The 21,935-nt window shown below is 47.4% G+C and overlaps 1 protein-coding gene across 2 annotated transcripts in view; it reads left to right on the forward strand.

Moving 5' to 3' along the window:
* Positions 1-815: 815 nt before the first annotated feature.
* Positions 816-21,935, forward strand: part of PIAS3 (protein inhibitor of activated STAT 3) — a 73,785-nt gene continuing 52,665 nt past the window's right edge. The window contains exon 1 of one of the 2 annotated variants that reach the window (XM_061606895.1): positions 816-1,185. Coding sequence is in view for 1 of the 2 variants with exons in the window: in XM_061606894.1 (XP_061462878.1) it covers positions 5,170-5,193 (24 nt within the window). In the remaining variant the exon portion in view is untranslated. Of the gene's footprint in view, positions 1,186-4,932; positions 5,194-21,935 lie in introns of those variants that run through there. The other variant, XM_061606894.1, reaches the window with a different exon arrangement.

A 21,935-nucleotide genomic window follows, 5' to 3' on the forward strand; every position in this document is an offset into this window, starting at 1 on the left:
CTGAGTGATTTCTTTGGGGCTCCAGACAACAGACTGGCTCCCATGGAATCCCAGCGATGCCCGCTTTTAAGGTTTGGGAGTCTCCTGTCCTGTCCTGGAGGACATAAGGAATGGTGGCAGCATGCTACCTTGCAGGGTTGGTTTTCACACCCTGATAAGTTGGCAACTGCTTTTTAACTACAAGAGTTGGTTCTCAGGGTTTGAGGATCCAGTGATCTTGACAGATGGGAGTTGCCGTTCAGAAAGATCTGGAGGGCCAAAGATCCCCCCAACTTGCTCTAAAGTCCTTTCTGCTACAGCATGCTTCCAAAGACAAATCTGAATCAATTAAACATATCATTTATATGAAAATGGAAATGGACTGCCTTCAAGTCGATCCCGACTTATGGCTACCCTATGAATAGGGATTTCATGGTAAGCGGTATTCAGAGGGGGTTTACCATTGCCTTCCTCTGAGGCTAGTCCTCCCCAGCTGCCTAGGGCCTGCTCAGCTTGCCCCAGCTGCACAAGCCAGCCCCTTCCTTGTCCGCAACAGCCAGCTGGGGGGCAACTGGGCTCCTTGGGACTGTGCAGCTTGCCCACGGCTGCCCAGGTGGCAGGGCACGTCACCCCTGAGCCACTCCCTGTGGGGTGATCTTTAGCTGGCCCTTGACGCCCAGGAGACTCGAGCGAGGATTTCAGCTCACAGACTCTGCACTCCCAGCCAGGCTCTCCTCCCCACTGGGCTGTACCAGCGGTATCAGTTATATAAATGCGTCTAATTTTCAGTTCTGCTTCCACGGTGGCGTTGCCGAGTGCCAAGCTGCAGGGGGCGGCACAGCGTCGGGGAAAGAGAGAGAAAGGTTATTTTTGACTATCGTGAAAGTTTCTTACTAGCCTGGCTCTGTAACTTTGATTTCCGGGTTCCAACTGCCAAAGAAAACCTTCTCGATGACGGGAGGAGTGGTTCTAAAAACCTTTCTGAATTTGGGAGAGTCTGATATGCTCTTTTTCTGCAGAGTAAGGGGGGAAAGACACACACGCTGCTAAGAAAACCTTTACGACAGTGTTCCTTTGTGCTGTCAAACCCCCTCCTTATCCAAAGAAAATAGGAACTACAGAGAAGACACATTTCTGGACTTTTCTTCCGACAGCTGGAACCGCAGAGCTGGGCAGGCAAGCACCCTTTTCTTCAGAGAGAGCTTGGTAAGTAAAAGTAACAGAGAGGCACTCTGCCGAGATTTCATACAAGATGGAATTTTTGACATAGAAATCACTTCCTTGTAGAAAATGGCAACCAAGCTACAAGATCAGCACTCAGCAGCACCTGGTACCCTTGGGCAGTTGCTGGGCCCCCGGCATTTGGGAAGGTCCCATCGGCACCAATTCCTGCCCTGGGCTCCCTAAGCTGTGGGGCTGGGGCTATGCGCCACCACTAGAGAGCCAGTGTGGTGTAGTGGTTAGAGTGTTGGACTGGGGTCTGGGAGACTGAGGTTTAAATCTCCACTCAGCCATGAAGTTCACCTTGGGCCAGTCAGAGTCTGACCTACCTTACTGGGTTGTTATGAGGATAATTGGGAAAGAGGAGAACCATGTGTGCCACCTTGAGCTGCCTGGAAGAAAGATGAGATGTACATGTAATAATAAATAAATCCCCACAATGCTTCACATGTGGTGTTGCTCTGGGCAATTTAAAAAGGGGCCCCCAATGCGGGGGCTGCCATTTTAAATTTCTCACAGCACTACAATGGGGAGGGGGCATTGTGGTGGCTTGCAGGTGCCTGTTGTTGCCACTGGGATAAGCTTGCGGCCAGGGGCCCAACAGTGCAGGAAGGTCAGGGCCCACCAGAGGACCCTTACCCAATGGCCCCCTGTGTGCATGAGGGATGCCTGCGTGACCATTTTGCATGTGTGTGTTTGTGGAATGGGAAGCCGCTGACAAGGCCAAGAACTCCTCAGCTGACATAGCATACTGGCTAACAGAGAGCTACAAAACAGAGAGTCCTGGGTTCAAATCTTAACTCCGCCATGAACTCTGTAGCTGGTTTGAGGCCACCCTCGCTCTCTCTTGCTTCTGTATATAAAGGATCAAAGTCCAGATAAGACTGAGGCACTGTAAGGGGTTGGTTCCCTAGCCTGGATGGAGGGGTTGTGGCCTGCTCTTGATGGGGTTACGCTCCCTCCGAAGAAGCAGGTGGGTGGCTTAGGAATGCATCTGGATCCACTACTGTTGCCTGAGGCTCAAGCGGCCTCAGTGGTGAGGAGTGCCTTCCATCAGCTTTGCTACAACCCTATCTGGACAGCAATAGCCTGACTTCTGCCGTCTATGCTCTGGTAACCTCTAATTTAGATTACTGTAATGTGTTATACAAGAGAGGCAGTATGGTGTAGTGGATAAGGTGGTGGACTACAACCTGGGAGACCAGGGTTCAAATCCCCACACAGCCATGAAGCTCCCTGGGTGACCTTGGGCCGGTCACTGCCTCTCAGCCTCTAGAGGCAATGGTAAACCACCTCTGAATACTGCATCCTATGAAAACCTTATTTGTAGGGTCGCCATAAGTCAGGATTGAAGGCACAACTGCACTGACTAACGTTTAGTCTCCGGGCTCAACTCAAAGTGCTGGTTTTGACCTATAAAGCCTTATCTGACTCAGGACCTAATCCCTCAAGGACTGCCTTTCCCTATATGTACCAGCCTGGCATCAGAGGCCTTTCTTTGTGTGCCCCTCCAAAGGAGGTGTGGAGAGTGGCAATATGAGAGTGGCCCTTCTCGGTGGTGGCCCCATTTGTGGAATGCTCTCCCCAGGGAGGTACACCTGGCGCCATCATCATTCATCTTTAGGCACCAGGCAAAAACATTGCTCTTCTCCCAGGCACTTGGTTCTTAACTTAGGAAGGCTTTTGGAGGGCTTCTGTTGTGTAGTCTTCCTAAGGGTTGCTCCACCTCCTTATGTACTGTTTTGTTTTCAAGTTTTTATTTGTTTTAAAAAATATATTTTATTTTTTATTAACTAAGTCAATTCGTGTGTGCATATGTGTGTAGAAAAAGCAACTAACACATTTAATAAATAAATATAAATAAATAAATAAATACTGGCCAATCGTACAACCTTACTGTATGGCAGTTTTCACCAACCTGGTGCTTTCCAGAAGATCTGAACTACAACTCCCATCATCAACCTGATGAAGGCTGTGGATTATATCTGGGAAGCATGTTGCGTATTTCCTCACAAGTGAGTCCCACTGTGCTCAGTGGGCCTTTCCTCCTAGTAAGAGTGCTTAGGATTGCCGCACAAATATTATTATAATTATTTCAAGACATTTTGGGGCAGCGACAAAAGCTGCCATGTTTGGGAGGAGATAAGCAGCCCATTGGATAGACCCAATTGTAAAGAGAAAGAAGTAATGAAATGACAAGACATTTTTCAATGGCTGATGTGCATTTCCAGTCTATGTTAGTGAGAGTGCTCAGGTGGCACCTCTTAGTCCAGGTTAATTTGCAATGTGAGAGAAGTTACGGAATCTGAAAATGGAAATATTCATAAGAAGGAATAACCATCTTTGTTATTACATCTTCCTTCTTACATTGTCACATTAGAAATGTGGTGTTGGAGCTTTGGACATACCATGGACTGCGAAAAAGACAAATAACTGGGTATTAGAACAAATTAAACCAGAACTGTCACCAGAAGCTAAAATGATGAACCTGAGGTTATCATACTTTGGACACATCATGAGAAGACACAATTCACTAGAAAAGACAATAATGCTGGGGAAAACAGAAGGGAGTAGAAAAAGAGGAAGGCCAAACAAGAGATGGATTGATTCCATAAAGGACGCCACAAACCTGAACTTACAAGATCTGAACAGGGTGGTTTATGGCTGCTCTTGGAGGTTCATAGGGTCGCCATAAGTTGTAATCGACTTGAAGGCATATAATAACAACAACAACATTGTCACGTATATTACAAGTTGAAATCCAAGAAATTACAACAGCTGTACCATAGTTCTGGCACTGACAGAAATAGTATCCCGGTCGACTCTCAGTCATTTAATGTAAAAACAACAAAAGTGAGTCTGGTGGTACTTGAAGGCTAACGAAAGGTATGATAGCATCAGCATTCATGGATCACAGTCCCCTTCATCAAATGCAGGAAGAGTAATCCTGAATTGGCAAGCACATATATCGGGGTGAATCAGGCCCTCCAGGCTCTCTATCTGGCCCTCAGGACTTCCCAGGCCAGACTTTTCACTTGCCCTCTGCTCTGTATTCTTCCTTTTGCCTCCTTGGATGCGTCCTTGAAGTGTGCTTGCCTGGAGAAAGGCATGTAGAAACCTCTTAACTTTTTTGGCTATTTTGAGACTCTTTTGGTTCAGGTGTCCTACCCCTGCAGTAAAGAGCAAAGAAGAAAATTGTAAAGATAGTCTTTCATTCCATTAATTTATTTATTTATAGCATTTGTATACTGCCCCATAGCCGAAGCTCTCTGGGCAGTTTACAACAATTAAAAACATTAAAAACAAATATACAAATTTAAAAAACACATTTTTAAAAAGCCATTTAAAAACACATGCTAACTAATGCCTGGGAGAAGAGGAAATGTCTATGAACGTCAAGTGCTCTGTTCTCTTGCACTTCCTACTACAGCTCTCCAAAAAGGTGCTTTTACTGTCGTTTACCCCTCACAGAGCTAAACTTCCCAGCACCCTTAACAAACTACAGTTCCCAGGATTCTTGGGGGTGGGCCGTGCTTGAGAAATGTGCTTGAAATGTGTGCGTGCAAGCCTGTGCGTGTGGGCATTGCACACCCAGTGGTGGCATTATGAGTGCAAGTGCGAGGCGTGTAAAAAAAAAGGTGGTTTTTACTCAGTCCAGCGGGCTCCGTTCCGTTCCAAGCGGAGCCGCATTTCTATTACAGGGCTTGCCGTGGAAGGCTGCGGCGGGCTGGGGCGCGCTCAGCCCGATGCGCCTGACTGCGGGTCGGCGAATTTAGCGCCGCTCCCTTAGTCCCTCCCCGCTGTTCTCTACGGCGCTTCCTCCGCGGAGCCAAAGGGGGCGGGGCCTCCTCCCTCTCCATTGTCCGCTCCTCACCCCGCTTTGTTTGCGGCTCGCCTGCGGTGGCGGAGTTTGTCCCCGCTCCCTGGGTCGCCCTCCGCTCTTGGCCGCCGCGGCGACGATGCCTCAAGATGGCGGAGGCGGCCGAGCTGAAGGTACCGGGGGGGGCACCGGAGGGGGGCTGAGAGACCCCCCAGACACACACCCCGAAGGCGGGAGGCTCGGAGGGAGCCTCTGCTGTGGGGGGCGGGGAAAGGGGGTGGGGTGGAGTTGGTAAGAAAATGGGGGGAGATACCTGGGGGGGTAAAATCGGGGGGGGGGTCGGCAGAGGTAGAGGAGCCCTTGAGTAAACCAGGAGAGAGGGGGGATCGTGAGAATGTAGTGGGGGTAAGGATGGGGGTGGGGCGTGAGCAGCTGTGGGGATGCGGAGGGGGGAGGGAGGTTGGGGGAGGGGTGGGGGGCCGTGGGGGGGTTAAAGAGAGATGTGCTTTTCAGAGAAGCAGGAGATGATGCTGGGGGGGCTGGAACTCGCTTTTGGGGTGGGGGTGTTTGGGTGCAGTGGGGAGGGGGGAGGTGAAGGTGGGGGGGTATGGATGCAGGTGAAAGAGGAGGTAGAGGAAGGTTTTTGGGGGGGGTAGAAAGCAGAGGTAAATTGGAAGCAGTTTCAGGCTGAGTTGTGGGGAGGAGAAGAATCATAGACTAGTACAGTTGGAAGGGGCCTTTAAGGTCATCGAGTCCTGCTCCCTGGTTGGGGGAAATCTGTGTAGTAAAAAGAAATCTTGGGTGGTGGTGAAGGAATCCTGGGAGGGAAGGGGGTGACATACCTGGGAGTGATGTGAGGGCAAGGTAGGGGCCTTAGGGAAGCTGGGGGGCTGAGGGGAGTTTTGTGCAGTGAAAAGCAGATATGGAGGTGGGGGGATGCCACGTCGGGAGGGAGGGAGGGGTGGTCTCTGAGGTTTTGGGAGGGGGGCAGGAGTGTATGTGGGGGAGGTAAGCATCCAGATGTTTGGAGTGTCCTTGGAAAGGGGTTTGGGTGGCGGACAGAGCAGGGGAGTTGGGGGGCAGAAAGAAGGTGGGCTAAGCAGGGGAAGTTTAATGGGGAATTGGGGGCGGGGAGAGGTTTAGCTAGAGGATGGAGGAGTTGAGGGTCCAGCAGCATCAGCATCTGAAGGGCCACAGGTCAGTAGCCCCGAATGTAGGGTGCCAGATATACATGGGAGGGCAAGTGGGTGCGGCCGAGGGCTTAACACATGAGTTCAGCATTGGGGCCAGCATGGCTCCTGGGAGGGGTAGGTGAATGGAGGCCCCATACTTCTGAGGCTGGAATGAGGGAGCTTGTGGGAATGGAGCTGAGGGAAATCCAGTAAGGAGAGTAGAGAGAGGGAGTCTTGGGGTGCGATATGGGGCGGGAAGAGGGGCTTGACTAGGGAAAATAGGGGGAACAATTGAGAGAGCTAATTTATTAGGGACTCATGGAGGCTCAAGGGTAGGAGAGCCTGAGTGGGGCAGGGGCTTGATTTGAATTCTTGTTCATGGGGTGGGGTTCTGTAATCATTTGTGTGTTGGGTTTATATACTGCTGTGCAGTAAAGCTTTCTGAACGGAGTGTTTCTGGGCATACACAGAGTGCTTTCCCTCATAACCTGGGGACTACCAGCTGCCTAACTCCATACATCAGGAGGGCAAAGAGCGGAACTCCAAGGCAGGTTGAAGGAGCGCACCTTTCCATTTAGGGACGCTTGACTCGAGTTGTGGGCATACATCTCTCCGGGGTGGGGGTAAGAGGAGAGACATAGTGGGGGGTGGGGGGGATGGTAGCTGTGGTGGCTGCTGATAATGGTGGGAAAATATTGCCAGGCATTTTGGGTGCAGAGTCTTCTTTGGAGTGCTGTAGATCAGTTCTGGTGTTAGAAACGCTGCCTGTGTGTATTGAATGGGAGCATGGGGGTGTTGTAGTTTATGTGATATGATTCCATGGCTGGAGGATTTGGGAGGGGTTGATCTCCTGTATATATATATTTTCTTTCTCTCTTTCCTATCTTTAGGAATCAGAGTGTAACCACCAGACCTCAGAATATGCAATTGGCCCTGGTAACTAATGAATTCTGAAACCAATTTGGGGGCCTTGGGGGCAGCTTAATATTCTTCCCCCTACAGGTTCCTAGCTGGCTTTGGCTGGGAAGAGTTCTTGAGTTATTTACAGAACCTTTAGGACTTTTCAACGTTGGTCTCAAGGTTGCTGGGAAATCTAGGTCTTGAAGCTGCAGTGGAGAGTTGTGAGGTCTTCATGTTTAATCTTATTTTGGCAAGCATGTTAATAATCAAAATGTGGTGTTCATAATAACAATAGCCTAACAACAGGGAGGCGTTTGCTTATCTGTGATCTTTGGCCAAGGGGCCATGGTGTCAAGGAGTGACCAAGGCTTCACTGTAGCTGTCTTGGCGGAGGGAAAACCTCCTTGCTGCTCATGTGGGGCCTTCAGCCAGGTGTGGCTGCACATTGTTTAATGACAAGGGAGCTTTGTCTGGTGGTCTCTGAAAGTATTTAAGAATTGCAAATACATGTTATGGGCCTTTCTTGTGTGCAGTCTCTGGATTGACTGGGAGTCAGGCTCTGCACAAGTATAGACCTAAATGCTTTTTTGCACAGGCAGCACTTGCTAAGTCCTAATTTGCACTAACAACAGATGATGTGGTTGAAACAGCTTCTCGAATGGACCACTTTGGGCTGTGTGTGGGGTGGGGGATTCACATGATGGAATGCTCCTCTATACAAAATAAAATTCCTGCACCTAGAAAGCTACTGCATCAGGGAGAAGGCTAGCCTACAGCTCCTCTCTTTGCTGTTAGCTTTCTAACTGCACATAATCTTTTTTAAAAAGTAACTTGTATGCAATTCCCATTCCTACAAGCCAGATTAGTATAATCAAGGAGGAATTTACCCTTCTACTTGCTGTTTGTGTGATCTAGGCCGGTCTACCCACATTGGCATGTTGCAGACAAGAATGTTGATGAGAACATTGACGTTTTAGTTGTAACACACTCCAAATTGGTTGTGCGATGAAGTTTGGGTGAGAGACGTTTTAAATAAAATATTTCCTGTGACTGCCATGAATGGCTATGTAGGAACACATAGAGCTAGACTGGGCATCTTGGGTGGTAAGTCTAATGTATGAATGCTGCTGAGAGACTGTAAGGAATCTTGGAAAGGTCTCAAGAATCATTAGCACGTACACACATTCTCTCACTCTCTCAGACAGGCAATCCAGACCATACTCTGGTTGATTGGTTAAGGAAGATGCAGTTAAATAACAGGCAAATCTTTTGAAAACATTAGCTTTATTAGAACAAGAAAAGAAAAAAGATACTTCAGCTACCAGCAGGGTTGGTACTAAAAACAAATTTAGTAGTTATTTATTTATTAAATTTATATCATGGCCTTCCTCCCAAAAGGAGCCCAAGGCAGCAAGCAGGCGATTAAAAAAACTATAAAACATCTTAAAAACCAAAACATCTTTTAAAAACATCTGTAAAAAGAAAACGTCTTAAAGAAAATCTTTAAAATGGTCTTTAAAAACAATACCAGCACAGGTGCAAATTAGTGTGCTGTTAACTGCAAAACCATGAAATCAACATTTTGAAAAACATAAAGAATGGTTAGAAGTTATAATGTTAAGTGAGATTTCTACAAACGTGAACAGGTTCATTGAACAGTTCCTTCTCTTTGACGTTTATCCTGGAGTAACAAGGTCAGTCCCTGGTTGCAATTTGCTTAAAAGGGAGAAATCAAGCAAGAGATGAAACACAGTAACAGCAACTATCAAAAGAACAAAAGTTAGGTTTTAAAGGCTAAGTTCGCAGCAGCAGGCCAGTTTTTAATCATCAGCACTATGGAAGACTTGACCAGGGTCAAATAATAGTTGTTCAAGTGCTGACCCTAGTGCCATCAGCAGGGACTGAGTTGCAATAAGAAAAGATACCTGTATACCAAATAGCTTCAGTCACGCTGCAGGGTATTTCATGCCCAGAATATCTTCAGGGTCAGGGACTAGCTGTCCTTGAAAGAAAGTTATGAAACAAAATGTGCAGATATTCCAAGTGATTTCTGTGAAATGAGCCAGCCTGGCCTTTCCATGTTTTTAGCCAGCGGGTGAAGTCAGAGCTGTGATAAATGAGTGAGTTGGTTGGACACCAGGTGAGAGGAATTCCTGAGGTCATAAAAGAGCTGCTGTTTTCCCATCCCTCTTGGTGCACTTTTACTACTTCTGTTACATTTTCTAGCCTTGGGATCTCTGTAGTTTACTTTTTTTTTCATAGCAGCTAGGATACATATTTCCTGTGGTGGCTTTGTCTGAGCTCAAATACTGCCTAGGAGTTATTTTCTGCAAATACTCTGAAACGGTAAATCTCGGTGGATGTGAAATAATTCCCCTCCCCCCATGGCAAATGCAGAATGTGAAAACTTTGCAGAGAGACTTAGGCACGTCTCCTGATGTGTGGGAGCTAAGGACTAGACATGCACCACGAATTCAATGTGTAGATGCGTTGATTTATATAAATTTATAAAAGTATACATACAGTTACAGTACAATGGTATACATATCTACATAGAAGTAAGTCTCTTTGTGTTTAATGGGGCTTACTCCCAGGTAAGTGGATGTAGGATTGCAGCCTAGGCTTTTGTTTAGTGTTGGGAAAGCAGGGTTCTTGTACCTTTAACAGTTGTGTGACAGGCAGAAATTAAACAGGTTAAGCCTTTTCTAGTATGGAAATACAGTTATGGGAAAAGCTTTGCCTGTTCAGTCAGTCAAACGTTTTATTACATGTGTGGTCACTGATTCATTTTTGGGCCCTCCAGTCCGTCTTCAAAAGAGGACACAAAGTTGCTTTTGACGCAAAGCACATGCAAATATTATGCAAATCTGTGTTGTCTTCTGTGAATGGGTTGAGGGCCCAATCTATCTACAGTGTGCTGGGCCCGTAAAACCCTGTCGGCACTACTCCCTGAAAAGATCCAGTTTTGAAATGTGGAAGAGAGAGAACAGTGGGCACATCTGTACATTTCAGCGAATGTCGTGGGCGTTATCCCCTTTGGTCATGTCTGTCCGCCCACCCCCAGGATGAAAGAGAGAGAGAGAGAGAGAGCGCACAGACACAGACACTTAACTTTTCAAAGGGATGTGGGTGAAAGTCTACCAGAGCTTGGAAAAGTTACTTTTTTGAACTACAACTCCCATCAGCCCCAGCCAGCATGGCGCTGGCTGGGGCTGATGGGAGTTGTAGTTCAGAAAAGTAACTTTTCCAAGCTCTGATTAAATTGAGCCTTGAAAAGTACCGAGAGCTGAAAGAGGAAGTGGGCAGGAGTGTCGCTTTTCCAAATCCCGCCTTCGGCCTTACGTACTTTTCAAGAGAGAAAAAGGCAACTATCCTCACCAACTCATAATAATAATAATAATAATAAAATTCTATTTGTTAGTCGCCTATCTGTCCGACTTAACAGACACTCTAGGCGACTTACATAGAATAAAATATACAATATACAATCAACACATTCAGCAATTCAATCTAACACCAAAAACAATAATTAAAACATCAAGAAAAACTAATCCCCCCAACGTTCTTAAAGGCCTGCCTGAATAGCCAGGTCTTCAAAGCTCGACGGAAACTCATCAGGGAGGAGGCATGTCAGAGATCGTAAGGGAGTGAATTCCAGAGGGTGGGGGCCACAACCGAGAACGCTCTCTCTCTGGTCTGCACCAGCCTAGCTGTTTTGACTGGTGGGACCGAGAGGAGGTCCTGTGTGGCTGATCTTGTAGGGCGGCATAATTGATGATACTGGAGGCGGTCCTTCAGATACACTGGGCCGAAACCGTATAGGGTTTTAAAGGTCAACACCAACACCTTGAATTGGGCCCGGTAAACCACTGGTAGCCAGTGTAGATCTATCAACACCGGGGTGATGTGATCCCGGTGGCGGCTCTGCTTAATCAAGCATGCCGCCGCATTCTGTACCAGCTGCAGTTTCCGGACCGTTTTCAAGGGTAACCCCACATAGAGCGCATTACAATAGTCTAAGCGAGAGGAGACCAGGGCATGTATCACTCGTGGGAGCAGATGTACAGGAAGGTAGGGTCGCAGCCTTTGTATCAGATGAAGTTGATACCTTGCTGCCCGGCTCACTGCCGAAACCTGAGCCTCCATGGACAGCTGGGAGTCAAGAATGACCCCTAGGCTACGGACCTGGTCCTTTAGGGGTAATCTTACCCCATTAAGTATCAAGTCGATGTCTCCCAACCCTCTCTTGTCACCCACGAGCAACACCTTGGTCTTGTTGGGGTTCAGCTTCAGCCTATTTTCGCCCATCCATCTACTCCAGGCACTTGGACATGGTCTGCACAGCCAACTCTGGTGAAGATTTAAATGAGAGGTAGAGCTGAGTGTCATCCGCATATTGGTGACACTGCAGCCCAAAACTCCTGATGATGGCTCCCAGCGGCTTCACATAGATGTTAAATAGCATGGGGAAGAGGATAGAACCCTGTGGTACTCCACAGTTCAGAGGCCAAGGGTCTGAAACCTCATCCCCCAATGCCACACATTGGTACCTGCCTGAGAGATAGGAATGGAACCACTGTAAAACAGTGCCCCCCATACCCAATCCCTCAAGGCGATTTAACAAGATACCGTGGTCAACGGTATCAAAAGCCGCTGAGAGATCCAGGAGGACGAGGAAGGTGTATTCACCCCTATCGAACGCCCTCCTCATATCATCTACCAGAGCGACCAAGGCTGTTTCAGTTCCATGTCCAGTCCTGAAGCCCGATTGGAAAGGATCTAAATAATCTGCTTCATCCAAGTGTGTTTGTAGTTGCTTGGCCACCACTCGCTCTATCACCTTGCCCAAGAATGGTAAGTTGGAGACTGGGTGAAAGTTGTTCAACTCTTGGGGATCCAAGGAGGACTTTTTCAAGATGGGCTTAATCACTGCCTCCTTGAGGGCTGATGGCATTGCACCCTCTTTCAAGGATGCATTTACCACTGCCTTGATCCCTTCGCCCAGTCTTTCTTTGCAGCTCATAATGAGCCATGAAGGGCAAGGATCCAGCAGACAGGTGGTTGGCTTCACAGTACAGAGCACCTTGTCCACTTCCTCAGTGAGAAGAGGCTGAAACCGATCCCAACAGACCGGAGTGCAACTGGCTGACTCTGGCCCACCTTCTGTATCCACGGCGTGTGGAATCATGCTCTTCAGGCGCTCGATTTTATCAGCAAAGTGTTTAGCAAATGTGTCACAGGAGGCTTTGGAATGCTCCATGGGTTCCTGAGCAACTGGACCGACCAGGCTTCGGACCACTTGGAACAACCTCCTGGGACAACACTCTGCCGACACAATAGAGGCAGCAAAGAATTGCCTAGCCGCAGGGTGGGGGCTCAGAGGCTATTGCTGCACATTGGTGATCTCTGGAGTAAGAGACCCCTTTAAGAACAGAAGAGACCCCTGCTGGAACAGACCAAAAGCCCTCTAGTCCAGTGTTCTGTTGCCATAGTGGCCAGACAGACACCCTGGGAAGCGCACAAGCATGACTTGAGCATTCGTACAGCCCATAGTAACCACTGAGAGCCTTATTCTCAACTGTCTCCCCTCCCCTTAAAGCCATGTGAAGTTGGTGACTGCCACTACACCTGTGTGCTGTGTGAAGGACTCTTCCTCTCCCCTACCAAAGCAGGCATTACCAGAGGAGACCTGGCTGGCAGGCAGGCAGGCCCCTCTGGGCTTCTTTGACCTTGTGCGGGCCTGCCGTTGTTTTATTTTAATGTACACCATTTGGGAATTGCTGAAGTACGGATTTGGGAGATGGGGTTCATCTTCACTCAACTCCCAGAGGCTTTGGGATTTTATCTGCATGTAATTTTTCCCTATCCAAGGCTTAGTTATCTCTTGGTTACCTTTGAGGTAATAACTGAAAATATGCTTATAAGCTTTAGGCTGCAGTCCTAGGCATACATGCCTACTAGGAAGTAAGTCCCATTAAACTCTGTGGGACTGGGAAATCCTGTAACAGGAAAAAATAAGAAGTGTGGGGTTGTTGTTTTTTTGGCAAATACATGTAAGTAGGAGGAGACAGCACAACTGCACAAACTCCCCTCTCCACCGGGTCCCCCCACCCTTAAATTTCTGTAGTGTTGTGTTACTTTGTGTAGCAAATTCACCAGGTTTTCAGACTGGAAGAGCCCCATCTGGCACAGGATGGACTCAACCAGCGGGCCTTGCATCGCCACCCTCACCCCTCCTTTTAAAGGATGGAATTTTCCAGGCCATTTTCCTGCCAACCCCCTTCTGCAAACAAGGCCTCAACCAAGACAGTTTGCTTAGAGGAAAGTAATTTTAAAGCACATGGGGTGGTGTGTGTCTTGTGTGTGTATGTGTACTGCATTTTCAAAGGCTGCTTTGGCCCACCCGTGGAGCCGGAGTTTTTTGCCCAGCTGGCCGCCTTGATGGCTTTCTTAATCTTTTTTCTCTCCCCTCTTTGAAGTCTGAAGGCGCCCTCCCAGCAAACGGAATCCCCCCTTGACTCTCTCTTTTCCGCTCCCATCAGTCCCTTTCCTGCGGTCCACTTTGTTTTTGTGTGTCCGTATTTCATTGGTTGAGGCCAGGAAGGATTTGGTTTCCCACTTTTAAGGAGGTCTGTCTAGTGGGCTGCAATGACCAGGATGGGGTTCCTTTGGAAAGAGAGGATGGATTTGTTTTTGAAGACCTTCCTTCAGCAGTTGTATGCTTGGGGCCAGCTTTGAGGATTTTCTGTATTTGGCAGCCAAAGATTACAAAGGATTCTCCCGAACTCTGAGGTTTGGCGATTAGGATAAATAACAGAGGCTAAGCATTCCCCCCCCTCTGTGTGTGTGTATGTGTTCAGGATTGCCAGAATTTGACATGCTTTGTCAGGGGCAAGGGGAGCAAAGGAGAGAATTTAGAGCTGGGGTGAGCACCGACGTGGCCTTCTGCATCTACCTTCTGCTCCTTCGCTGCTTTTCTCCAGCTTCTGAGTTCACCTAGGTTTGCTCTCATGTTTTCAATATAATCTTCAGAGCCATAAGGCTAGGAACTTGTCATTTGCTTTTAAAAAAAAAATGGGGAAGAATATTCTCAGGATTCAAGATTCTTTGTCCCAGGAAAGTGTCCTTGTTTGCACAGAGCCATTTTGGATCTGCCGGACTCTTAACTCAGCCTTGTTGCATGCATATTTTGACTTGGAACGTAGGAAGCTAGGACTATGGCCCTACCTAGCCCAGCGCAGCCTGCCCAAGGCTGAGTACCTGTGAGCCTCAGGTGTTGCTGGCTGACAAAGCTCATTGTTCCCGACCATTGGTCTTGTTGGTTGAGGCTGATGGGAGTTGGGAACCAAATAGCTTCTGGAGGGCTGCAGGTCCCTGGTCGACCCTGTCTGGCAAAAGGTCTCCCAGGGTGTCAGGAAAGGAGTGTTTCCTATCTGTATGCAGAGATGCTGGGGATTGGACCTGGACTCTTTGGATGCAAAGCTTATTGTAACATCAGAAGAACCTGCTGGATCAGGTCAGTGACCTATCTAGTTCAGCATCCCTGTCCTCACAGTGGCCAGCCAGATGCCTGTGGGAAGCCTGAAAGCAGGACCTGAATGCAACAGAACTATCCTCGCTTGGAATGCCAGTTGCTGGGAATCACCCAGCATGCTGTACCGTTGAACTACGGCCCATCCTTCAGAAGTAAGGAACAAAACACCCATAAGAACTTAGTGGAAGGGGCTTCTAAGCTTTTTCAGATGATGGGGAGCCCTGAAAATGCAGGGGTTCTTGGTCAAGCAGAGGCTTCCAGGTTCAGGGTCATGCAGAGTGTTTAGTTGAATATGTTTGAAGCCCCCTTCAGATATTCATGCTAGGTATGCAAAGATCTCTTGCAGAGGTGGGGGTGCTGGAGGTGGGGCTTGCACATGTGACTCAGCCGCCCTCTTCATGCGTTTGCTTTGAAAGACTGAAGAGAAAATATTTCTTACTCTGATCTGGGCATTATGTTGCTCCTAATGCAGCCCAAGACAGCTGGTATAGCACAGTGGGGAGGAGAGCCTGGCTTGGGAGTCCAGAGTCTGTGAGTTCAAATCCCCACTAGTGTCTCCTGGGCGTCAAGGGCCAGCTAAAGATCACCCCCACAGGGAGTGGCTCAGAGGTTACGTGCCCTGCCACCTGCGCAGCCGTGGGCAAGCTGCATAGTCTCAAGGAGCCCAGTTGCCCCCCAGCTGGCTGTTGCGGACAAGGAAGGGGCTGGCTTGTGCAGCTGGGGCAAGCTGAGCAGGCCCTAGCCAGCTGGGGAGGACTAGCCTCAGAGGGAGGCAATGGTAAACCCCTCCGAATACTGCTTACCATGAAATCCCTATTCATAGGGTCGCCATAAGTCGGGATCGACTTGAAGGCAGTCCATTTCCTTTTAATGCAGCCTAAGACTGCATGGGCTGTTTAGCAGCTGCATCACAGTGCTGGCTCATATTCATCTTGTGGTCAGTTAAGGCACCTGCAAGTGCTGTTGCTGCCAATCCATGTCTCTCCAATCCTGCATTTGTGCTTTTGATTTTTTGCACCTGATGGCAGGACTTTACATTTATCAGTGTTGCCCAGTGTTCCAGCCTGTCAGGATAATTTTGAGTCTTGCTTCTGTGGTGTTAGCCTTTCCTCCCTGCTTCATGTCACCTGCAGATTTGCCCCCCTGCCTACATTTGTCCCAGCTGTTTATAAAAATGCTGAATACCCGAGTCCTGTGGCAACCTCTGGAAACTTTCCTCCAGGTTGATATAGACTCATTAATGAACCCTCATTGGGTACAGTTGTTCAACCAGTGGTTGAGCTGGTAGCATTGTCCAGCTCACATTTTACCATCTTGAACAAAAAGAGAAAAGTGTTTGCTTCTATTTGGAAGAAAGCAAAGTCTCACAGGACTTTTCTGACTTACCCTGTTTGCATCTTTATTTGGCTTTAATGTCAAACTTACCTTTACGTCAGTCAGTGATCCACATATTTCTCTGTTTTGTGTAATATAAATATTTCCATCAATAAAGGAGCTAATTCTTTACTGTGAATTGTATAAAATTCTACTGCAAGTCCATGAGGTCCTGGAGAGAAAGCTAGGATTCTACTTTAACCTTCTCTCTGACATGCTAGTTTTGTATGGGTCAGTTTGCATGGAATGCTAAGCCAAACCATAACAGTGCAAATGTGCAGGCTCTTTGATCCTCCTGTTGCTGTCATCTAAGCCGTGGTTGGCTGAGTGTGTCATCAGAACCTGGGCTCATACTTTGTCTCTTCCAGATAAACCATGAGCGGTAAGCCATAGGACTACACTTTGGCTACTGCTCATAGACATAGCATGGCTCTTCTCTTTACTGGCCTGAGCTCCACCCCATCTCACTAGGGTCTTCTGTGAGGCATCACCCCTTAGATCCTTGGCCCAGCCTGCTTTGGGCCTTGAGGGACCTGGCAGTCCTTCACCTGCAGCTTAGAAAGGGATTTGAACATATAAAGCTACCTTATGCCACGTCAGACTGGATTCATCCAGTCTGGGACTGTCTACTCCAAAGTGGGGAAGCTGTGGCCTTCCAGATGTTGTTGGACTACAGCTCCCATCAGTCCTAGCCAGCATGGCCATTGGTCAGGAATGATGGGAGTTGTAGTCTTAACAATATCTGCAGGGCCATATATTGCCCATCCCTGGTCCACTTGGGTTGGCAGCAACTCTCCAGGGTCTCTGACAGGGAAAGCTCTTATCCATTATCAGCTCCCTGTTCTTCAGCCTTGGGTCCCCAGGTGCTGTTAGACTACATCATCCTTGGCCATTGGCCAAGCTGGCTGGGGTTGATGGGTGGAAATAGAAATGGACTGCCTTCAAGTTGATCCCGACTTATGGCGGCCCTATGAATAGAGTTTTCATGTTAAGCAATATTCAGAGGGGGTTTACCATTGCCTTCCTCTGAGCCTGAGAGGCAGTGGCTGGCCCAAGGTCACTCAGTGAGCTTCATGGCTGTGTGGGGATTCGCCAGGTCATAGTCCAACACCTTAACCACTATGCCAGTCCAAAAACATCTGGGCTGAAGAACAGTGCTCTAGCTGGAGATATCGGGCTTCTCCATAGATTACCAAAGGAAGCTGTTCTATAACCAAGTCAGACAATAAGTCCATCTAGCTTAGCGTTGTCAGTGCTGACTGGCAGTGGGTCTTAGACAGGAGTCTCTTCCCCAACTGGAGACATCAGGGGTTGAACGTCTGTCTGCAAAGCAAATGTTTTACTACTGAGCACTCATTTCTCCATTGGAATCTGCTGTCTGCCAGGCTAGGCCACTTGTTCTCCGGCAGCGGCAGCGGCTCTGCAGGGTCTCAGCCAGACCAAAGGTCTGCCCTGTCATCTGCTGACTGATCCTTTTAGTTGGATTTGGAAGGGTTGTCCCTGGGGCCTTTGCACACAAAGCAGGTGCTCTGCAGTTGAACTCTGGTGGCCACCTTGGTGTGATCTAGACCAGAGGTTCCCAAAATGCTCCCCCCCACCTACCACTTGAAGATGGCCGAGTGTTTGGCTTTCTTGTTGTTCAAGTCGATTATGACTTATGGTGACCCTATGAATCAGCCACCTCCAACAGCATCTGTCGTGAACCACCCTGGTCAGGTCTGCGGCTTCCTTTATGGAATCAATCCATCTCTTGTTTGGCCTTCCTCTTTTTCTACTCCCTTCTGTTTTTCCCAGCTTTATTGTCTTTTCTAGTGAATCCTGCCTCTCACTTGTGGCTACCAGTAGACAGGATCGTCAGGTTTATTCTTACCCTTTACAGCACTAGCACCGATCTCAAAAGATCCCACTGCTAGGCAGCACCACCCGACACTCTGTAACCCTTTTAGCCAATAGACTGTGCCTAGTCTTTGCCTGGCTATCTCAATACCTTGTGTCTATGGGTATAGGTAATTCCCAACCCCCCCTGCAGCCTCTTGTCTCTGAAGCATACAGCCCTGGGTTTCTCTGTGGGACTGGATACACTTTCCTCCGATCCGCCGCTGCCACCATTCGATACAAACTGTTCAGCCTTGGTTACTTTGCTATTCCCCCTGGTTTGTGTTTCCCAGCTGAAGGAATCAGGCTTTTGTTTAACCAAGAAGTATTTATTTAGTATTAGAAATAACAAGATTACTTAAGGAATGTTTCACAAGCATACGGTTTCAACTATATTCTGTTATGTACTAGACTTCTTACTCAGAACTCCGACTCACTCTCAACAACAACACCAAACACCATCCACCTCTCTCCAACATCCACCTCCCAATTCACCACCTCCCTGATTCAACTGTCATTCTTCCATTTATACCCCCAGCCATTCAAACGCTCAGCCAATCATCCAGCATTCTACTGCTCATGTACTCCCCCTCCTCTTTCACTCCACTTACCATATGTCTTCTATATAAACAGCACTTACCATATCTACAATATAAGCAGGAACATCACAGTGTCCAAAGTATGATAACCTCAATTTCATCATTTTAGCTTCTAGTGATAGTTCTGGTTTAATTTGTTCTAACACCCAATTATTTGTCTTTTTCGTAGTCCATGGTATCCGCAAAGCCCTCCTCGGCTCCAACACCACATTTCAAATGAGTTGATTTTTGTCTTGCCCACTTTTTCCCCTGTCCAACTTTCACCTCCATACATAGAGATCGGGAATACCATGGTCTGAATGATCCTGACTTTAGTGTTCAGTGATACATCTTTGCATGTGAGGACCTTTTCTAGTTCTCTCACAGCTGCCCTCCCCAGTCCTAGCCTGTTTCTGATTTCTTGACTATTGTCTCCATTTAGGTTAATGATCTTAAATTACTGATATTTCTCCTTTCAGTTTTCACACCTCCTTCATCTTGGTCCAATCCCACTTTCTGTATGATATGTTCTGCATATAGATTAAACAAATAGGGTGATAAAATACATCCCTGTCTCACACCCTTTCCCGTCAGTTTCTCCATATTCTGTCCTTACAGTAGCCTCTTGTGCAGAGTATAGGTAGCACATCAGGACAATCAGATGCTGTGGCACCCCCATTTCTTTTAAAGCAGCAATTGCAATTCCATAAAATTCAAATTGTAATGCAGTAAAATAAGAAATAGAAGCGATAAATGCACACTTAAAAATCAACATGAATATTCAGTCCGATGGATGTGCTGTGTCCCACCATCAACCGCAAATCCACAGACACGCTGCAGACCACCTGCATGAAGCTTGTGGACCACTGGTGGTCCACGGATTGCAGTTTGGGAATCTCTGATCTAGAACTTGGAGACATTAATGGCTAGCCTGCCCCAAGTCAGGTTTCCAAACATGACCTAATGCCTCTTGAATGTGCATTATGATGCACTCATGTCACCATTGCTGCCTCCTTGATGGTTTGGGATGGCTTAGGCTATAATTTAGTGTTACAGGAAGCAGGCAGCAACATTGGAGAGGCCAGCAGGGAGGCAAGGGTAACTAGAGACATTGCATTCCCAGGCATTTTGAAGCCACGGGGAAAACTGGGAAAAGTGTGTGTGTGGGGGAGGATTTTAGGAAAAAGTTATGTCACATGCAACACTTTTTTATTAATCCTAAACTTACAAAGTAGGGTTAAGAACGTGAAAAATATACATATATATATTCATTAATAGGCAAAGACCCTTGTGGTTTAAGAATGGACCTATAGCCAACAGATGTTTCTATAAAACTTTAAAAAGCAGGAAAATTGGGCAGCTATAGTGTATGCACCAGGGGAGCAGGAGACCTGACCTCCTATTTGAGATATTGTACTGCCCTACAAATTTGTCAAAATGCCAACACAATTTGGGTTGATCTGTCACATTCCAATCCACTTGCTGTGTAGCTTGGAAGAGTTTGGTAACATGTGCCTCTGAGCAGATGGTGAGTGGTGGCAACACCTGCCATCTCCAAAGATGAAGAATTACATTTTTGTATGTTTGTTGGTGTTCTTACTTTGCTTCTTTTCTGTGTTACTACTGTTTCTACAGAGAATCTAACCTAGAAAATTATATTTCTCTCATTCATCGTAGAAATCTGTCAAATTTAGTTTTATTAATTTCAAAGCTTTTTTTATTGGTCAGTGTCATATGATGGTGAAGACAGTCTTTTGTGTTTCAAACTGGAGGTTATGCTCTGTTTCTGTTTTGGGTGCATTAACAGTTGAATTTGAAACTGCAGTTTGATGTAAAATCAGACTGATTACAGTATGTTGCTACTTAAGCAATGACTCTAGCTGTTGGAAAAAACAAACTTGGCCTGCTCAAGATGCATGTTTTCAGCCCGCTATGCTTAAACTACTCCACTTCAGGAAAGGTGGACATGGTCAATTAAAAACATAGAGCACACCCAGAATTTTGCTTGAATATATTTCACCTTCCACTGTTTTATCTTGTGTAAACTGAGACACTCCTCATGTCCATTGGAAACTATTCTGCAGAAAAGTCAGTGCCATTATTCCACAATTCTTTTTGGAGCTTTTTTCGTGTTCCAGAGTGTTGCTGTACTTCACATATTCACAGAAACTCAAGCAAAAGAGAATTATTTACTATAGGAAACTTCACTAAAATTGCAAAGTAAATCAAACATATTTAAAGTGACTATTCAAACAATATCAGTTCGAGGACATGGACAAGGTGCTTGGACAGGTTCGTGCGACCACTTCGGTACTGGATCCTTGCCCCTCTTGGCTAATTAAAACTAGCAAGGAAGGAACAGTTGGCTGGGCCAAGGAAGTGATTAATGCCTCTTTACGAGAGGGAGTGGTCCCTGGCTGTCTGAAAGAGACGGCAGTGAGACCACTCCTGAAAAAACCTTCCTTGGACCCAGAGGATGTCAGCAGCTACAGACCAGTAGCCAATGTTCCGTTCCTGGGCAAGATCCTGGAACGTGTGGTTGCTGACCAGCTCCAGGCGCTATTGGATGAAACCGATTATCTAGATCCATTTCAATCGGGGTTCAGGCCTGGTTTTGGCACTGAGACTGCCTTGGTCGCCCTGTTTGATGACCTATGTCGGGAGAGAGACAGAGGGAGTGTAACTCTGTTGATTCTCCTTGACCTCTCAGCGGCTTTTGATACCATCAACCATGGTATCCTTCTGGAGAGGCTTGCGGAATTGGGAATTGGAGGCACTGCTTGGCAGTGGTTCCGCTCCTACTTAGCGGGTCGTCTCCAGAAGATAGTGCTTGGGGAACATTGCTCGACACCGTGGGTTCTCCAATGTGGGGTCCCGCAGGGTTCGGTTCTGTCTCCCATGCTTTTTAACATTTATATGAAGCCGCTGGGGGCGGTCATCAGGAGTTTTGGAGTGCGTTGTCATCAGTATGCTGATGACATCGCAGCTCTACTTCTCCTTTACATCTTCTTCAGGTGAGGCAGTCGACGTGCTGAACCGTTGCCTGGCTGCGACAATGGACTGGATGAGAACTAACAAACTGAGACTCAATCCTGACAAGACTGAGATGCTATTGGTGGATGGTTTCTCTGATCGGATGGTGGATATATACCCTGTCCTGGATGGGGTTACACTCCCCCTAAAGGAACAGGTGCGTAGTCTGGGAGTCATCTTAGACTCTTCCCTCACACTTGAGGCTCATGTAGCCTCAGTGGCCCGGAATGCGTTCTACCAACTTCGGTTGGTAGCCCAGCTACGTCCCTACCTGAGTAAGGAGGACCTCACATCAGTAGTACATGCTCTGGTAACCTCGCGTCTGGACTACTGCAATGCGCTTTACGTAGGGCTACCTTTGAAGATGATTCGGAAGCTACAGCTAGTGCAAAATGCGGCAGCCAGACTGCTAACAAGAACTAAGCGGTCTGAGCATATAACACCTGTGC

This window comes from Rhineura floridana, chromosome 22, assembly GCF_030035675.1.
Source record: "Rhineura floridana isolate rRhiFlo1 chromosome 22, rRhiFlo1.hap2, whole genome shotgun sequence".
NCBI classification, from domain to species: domain Eukaryota; kingdom Metazoa; phylum Chordata; class Lepidosauria; order Squamata; family Rhineuridae; genus Rhineura; species Rhineura floridana.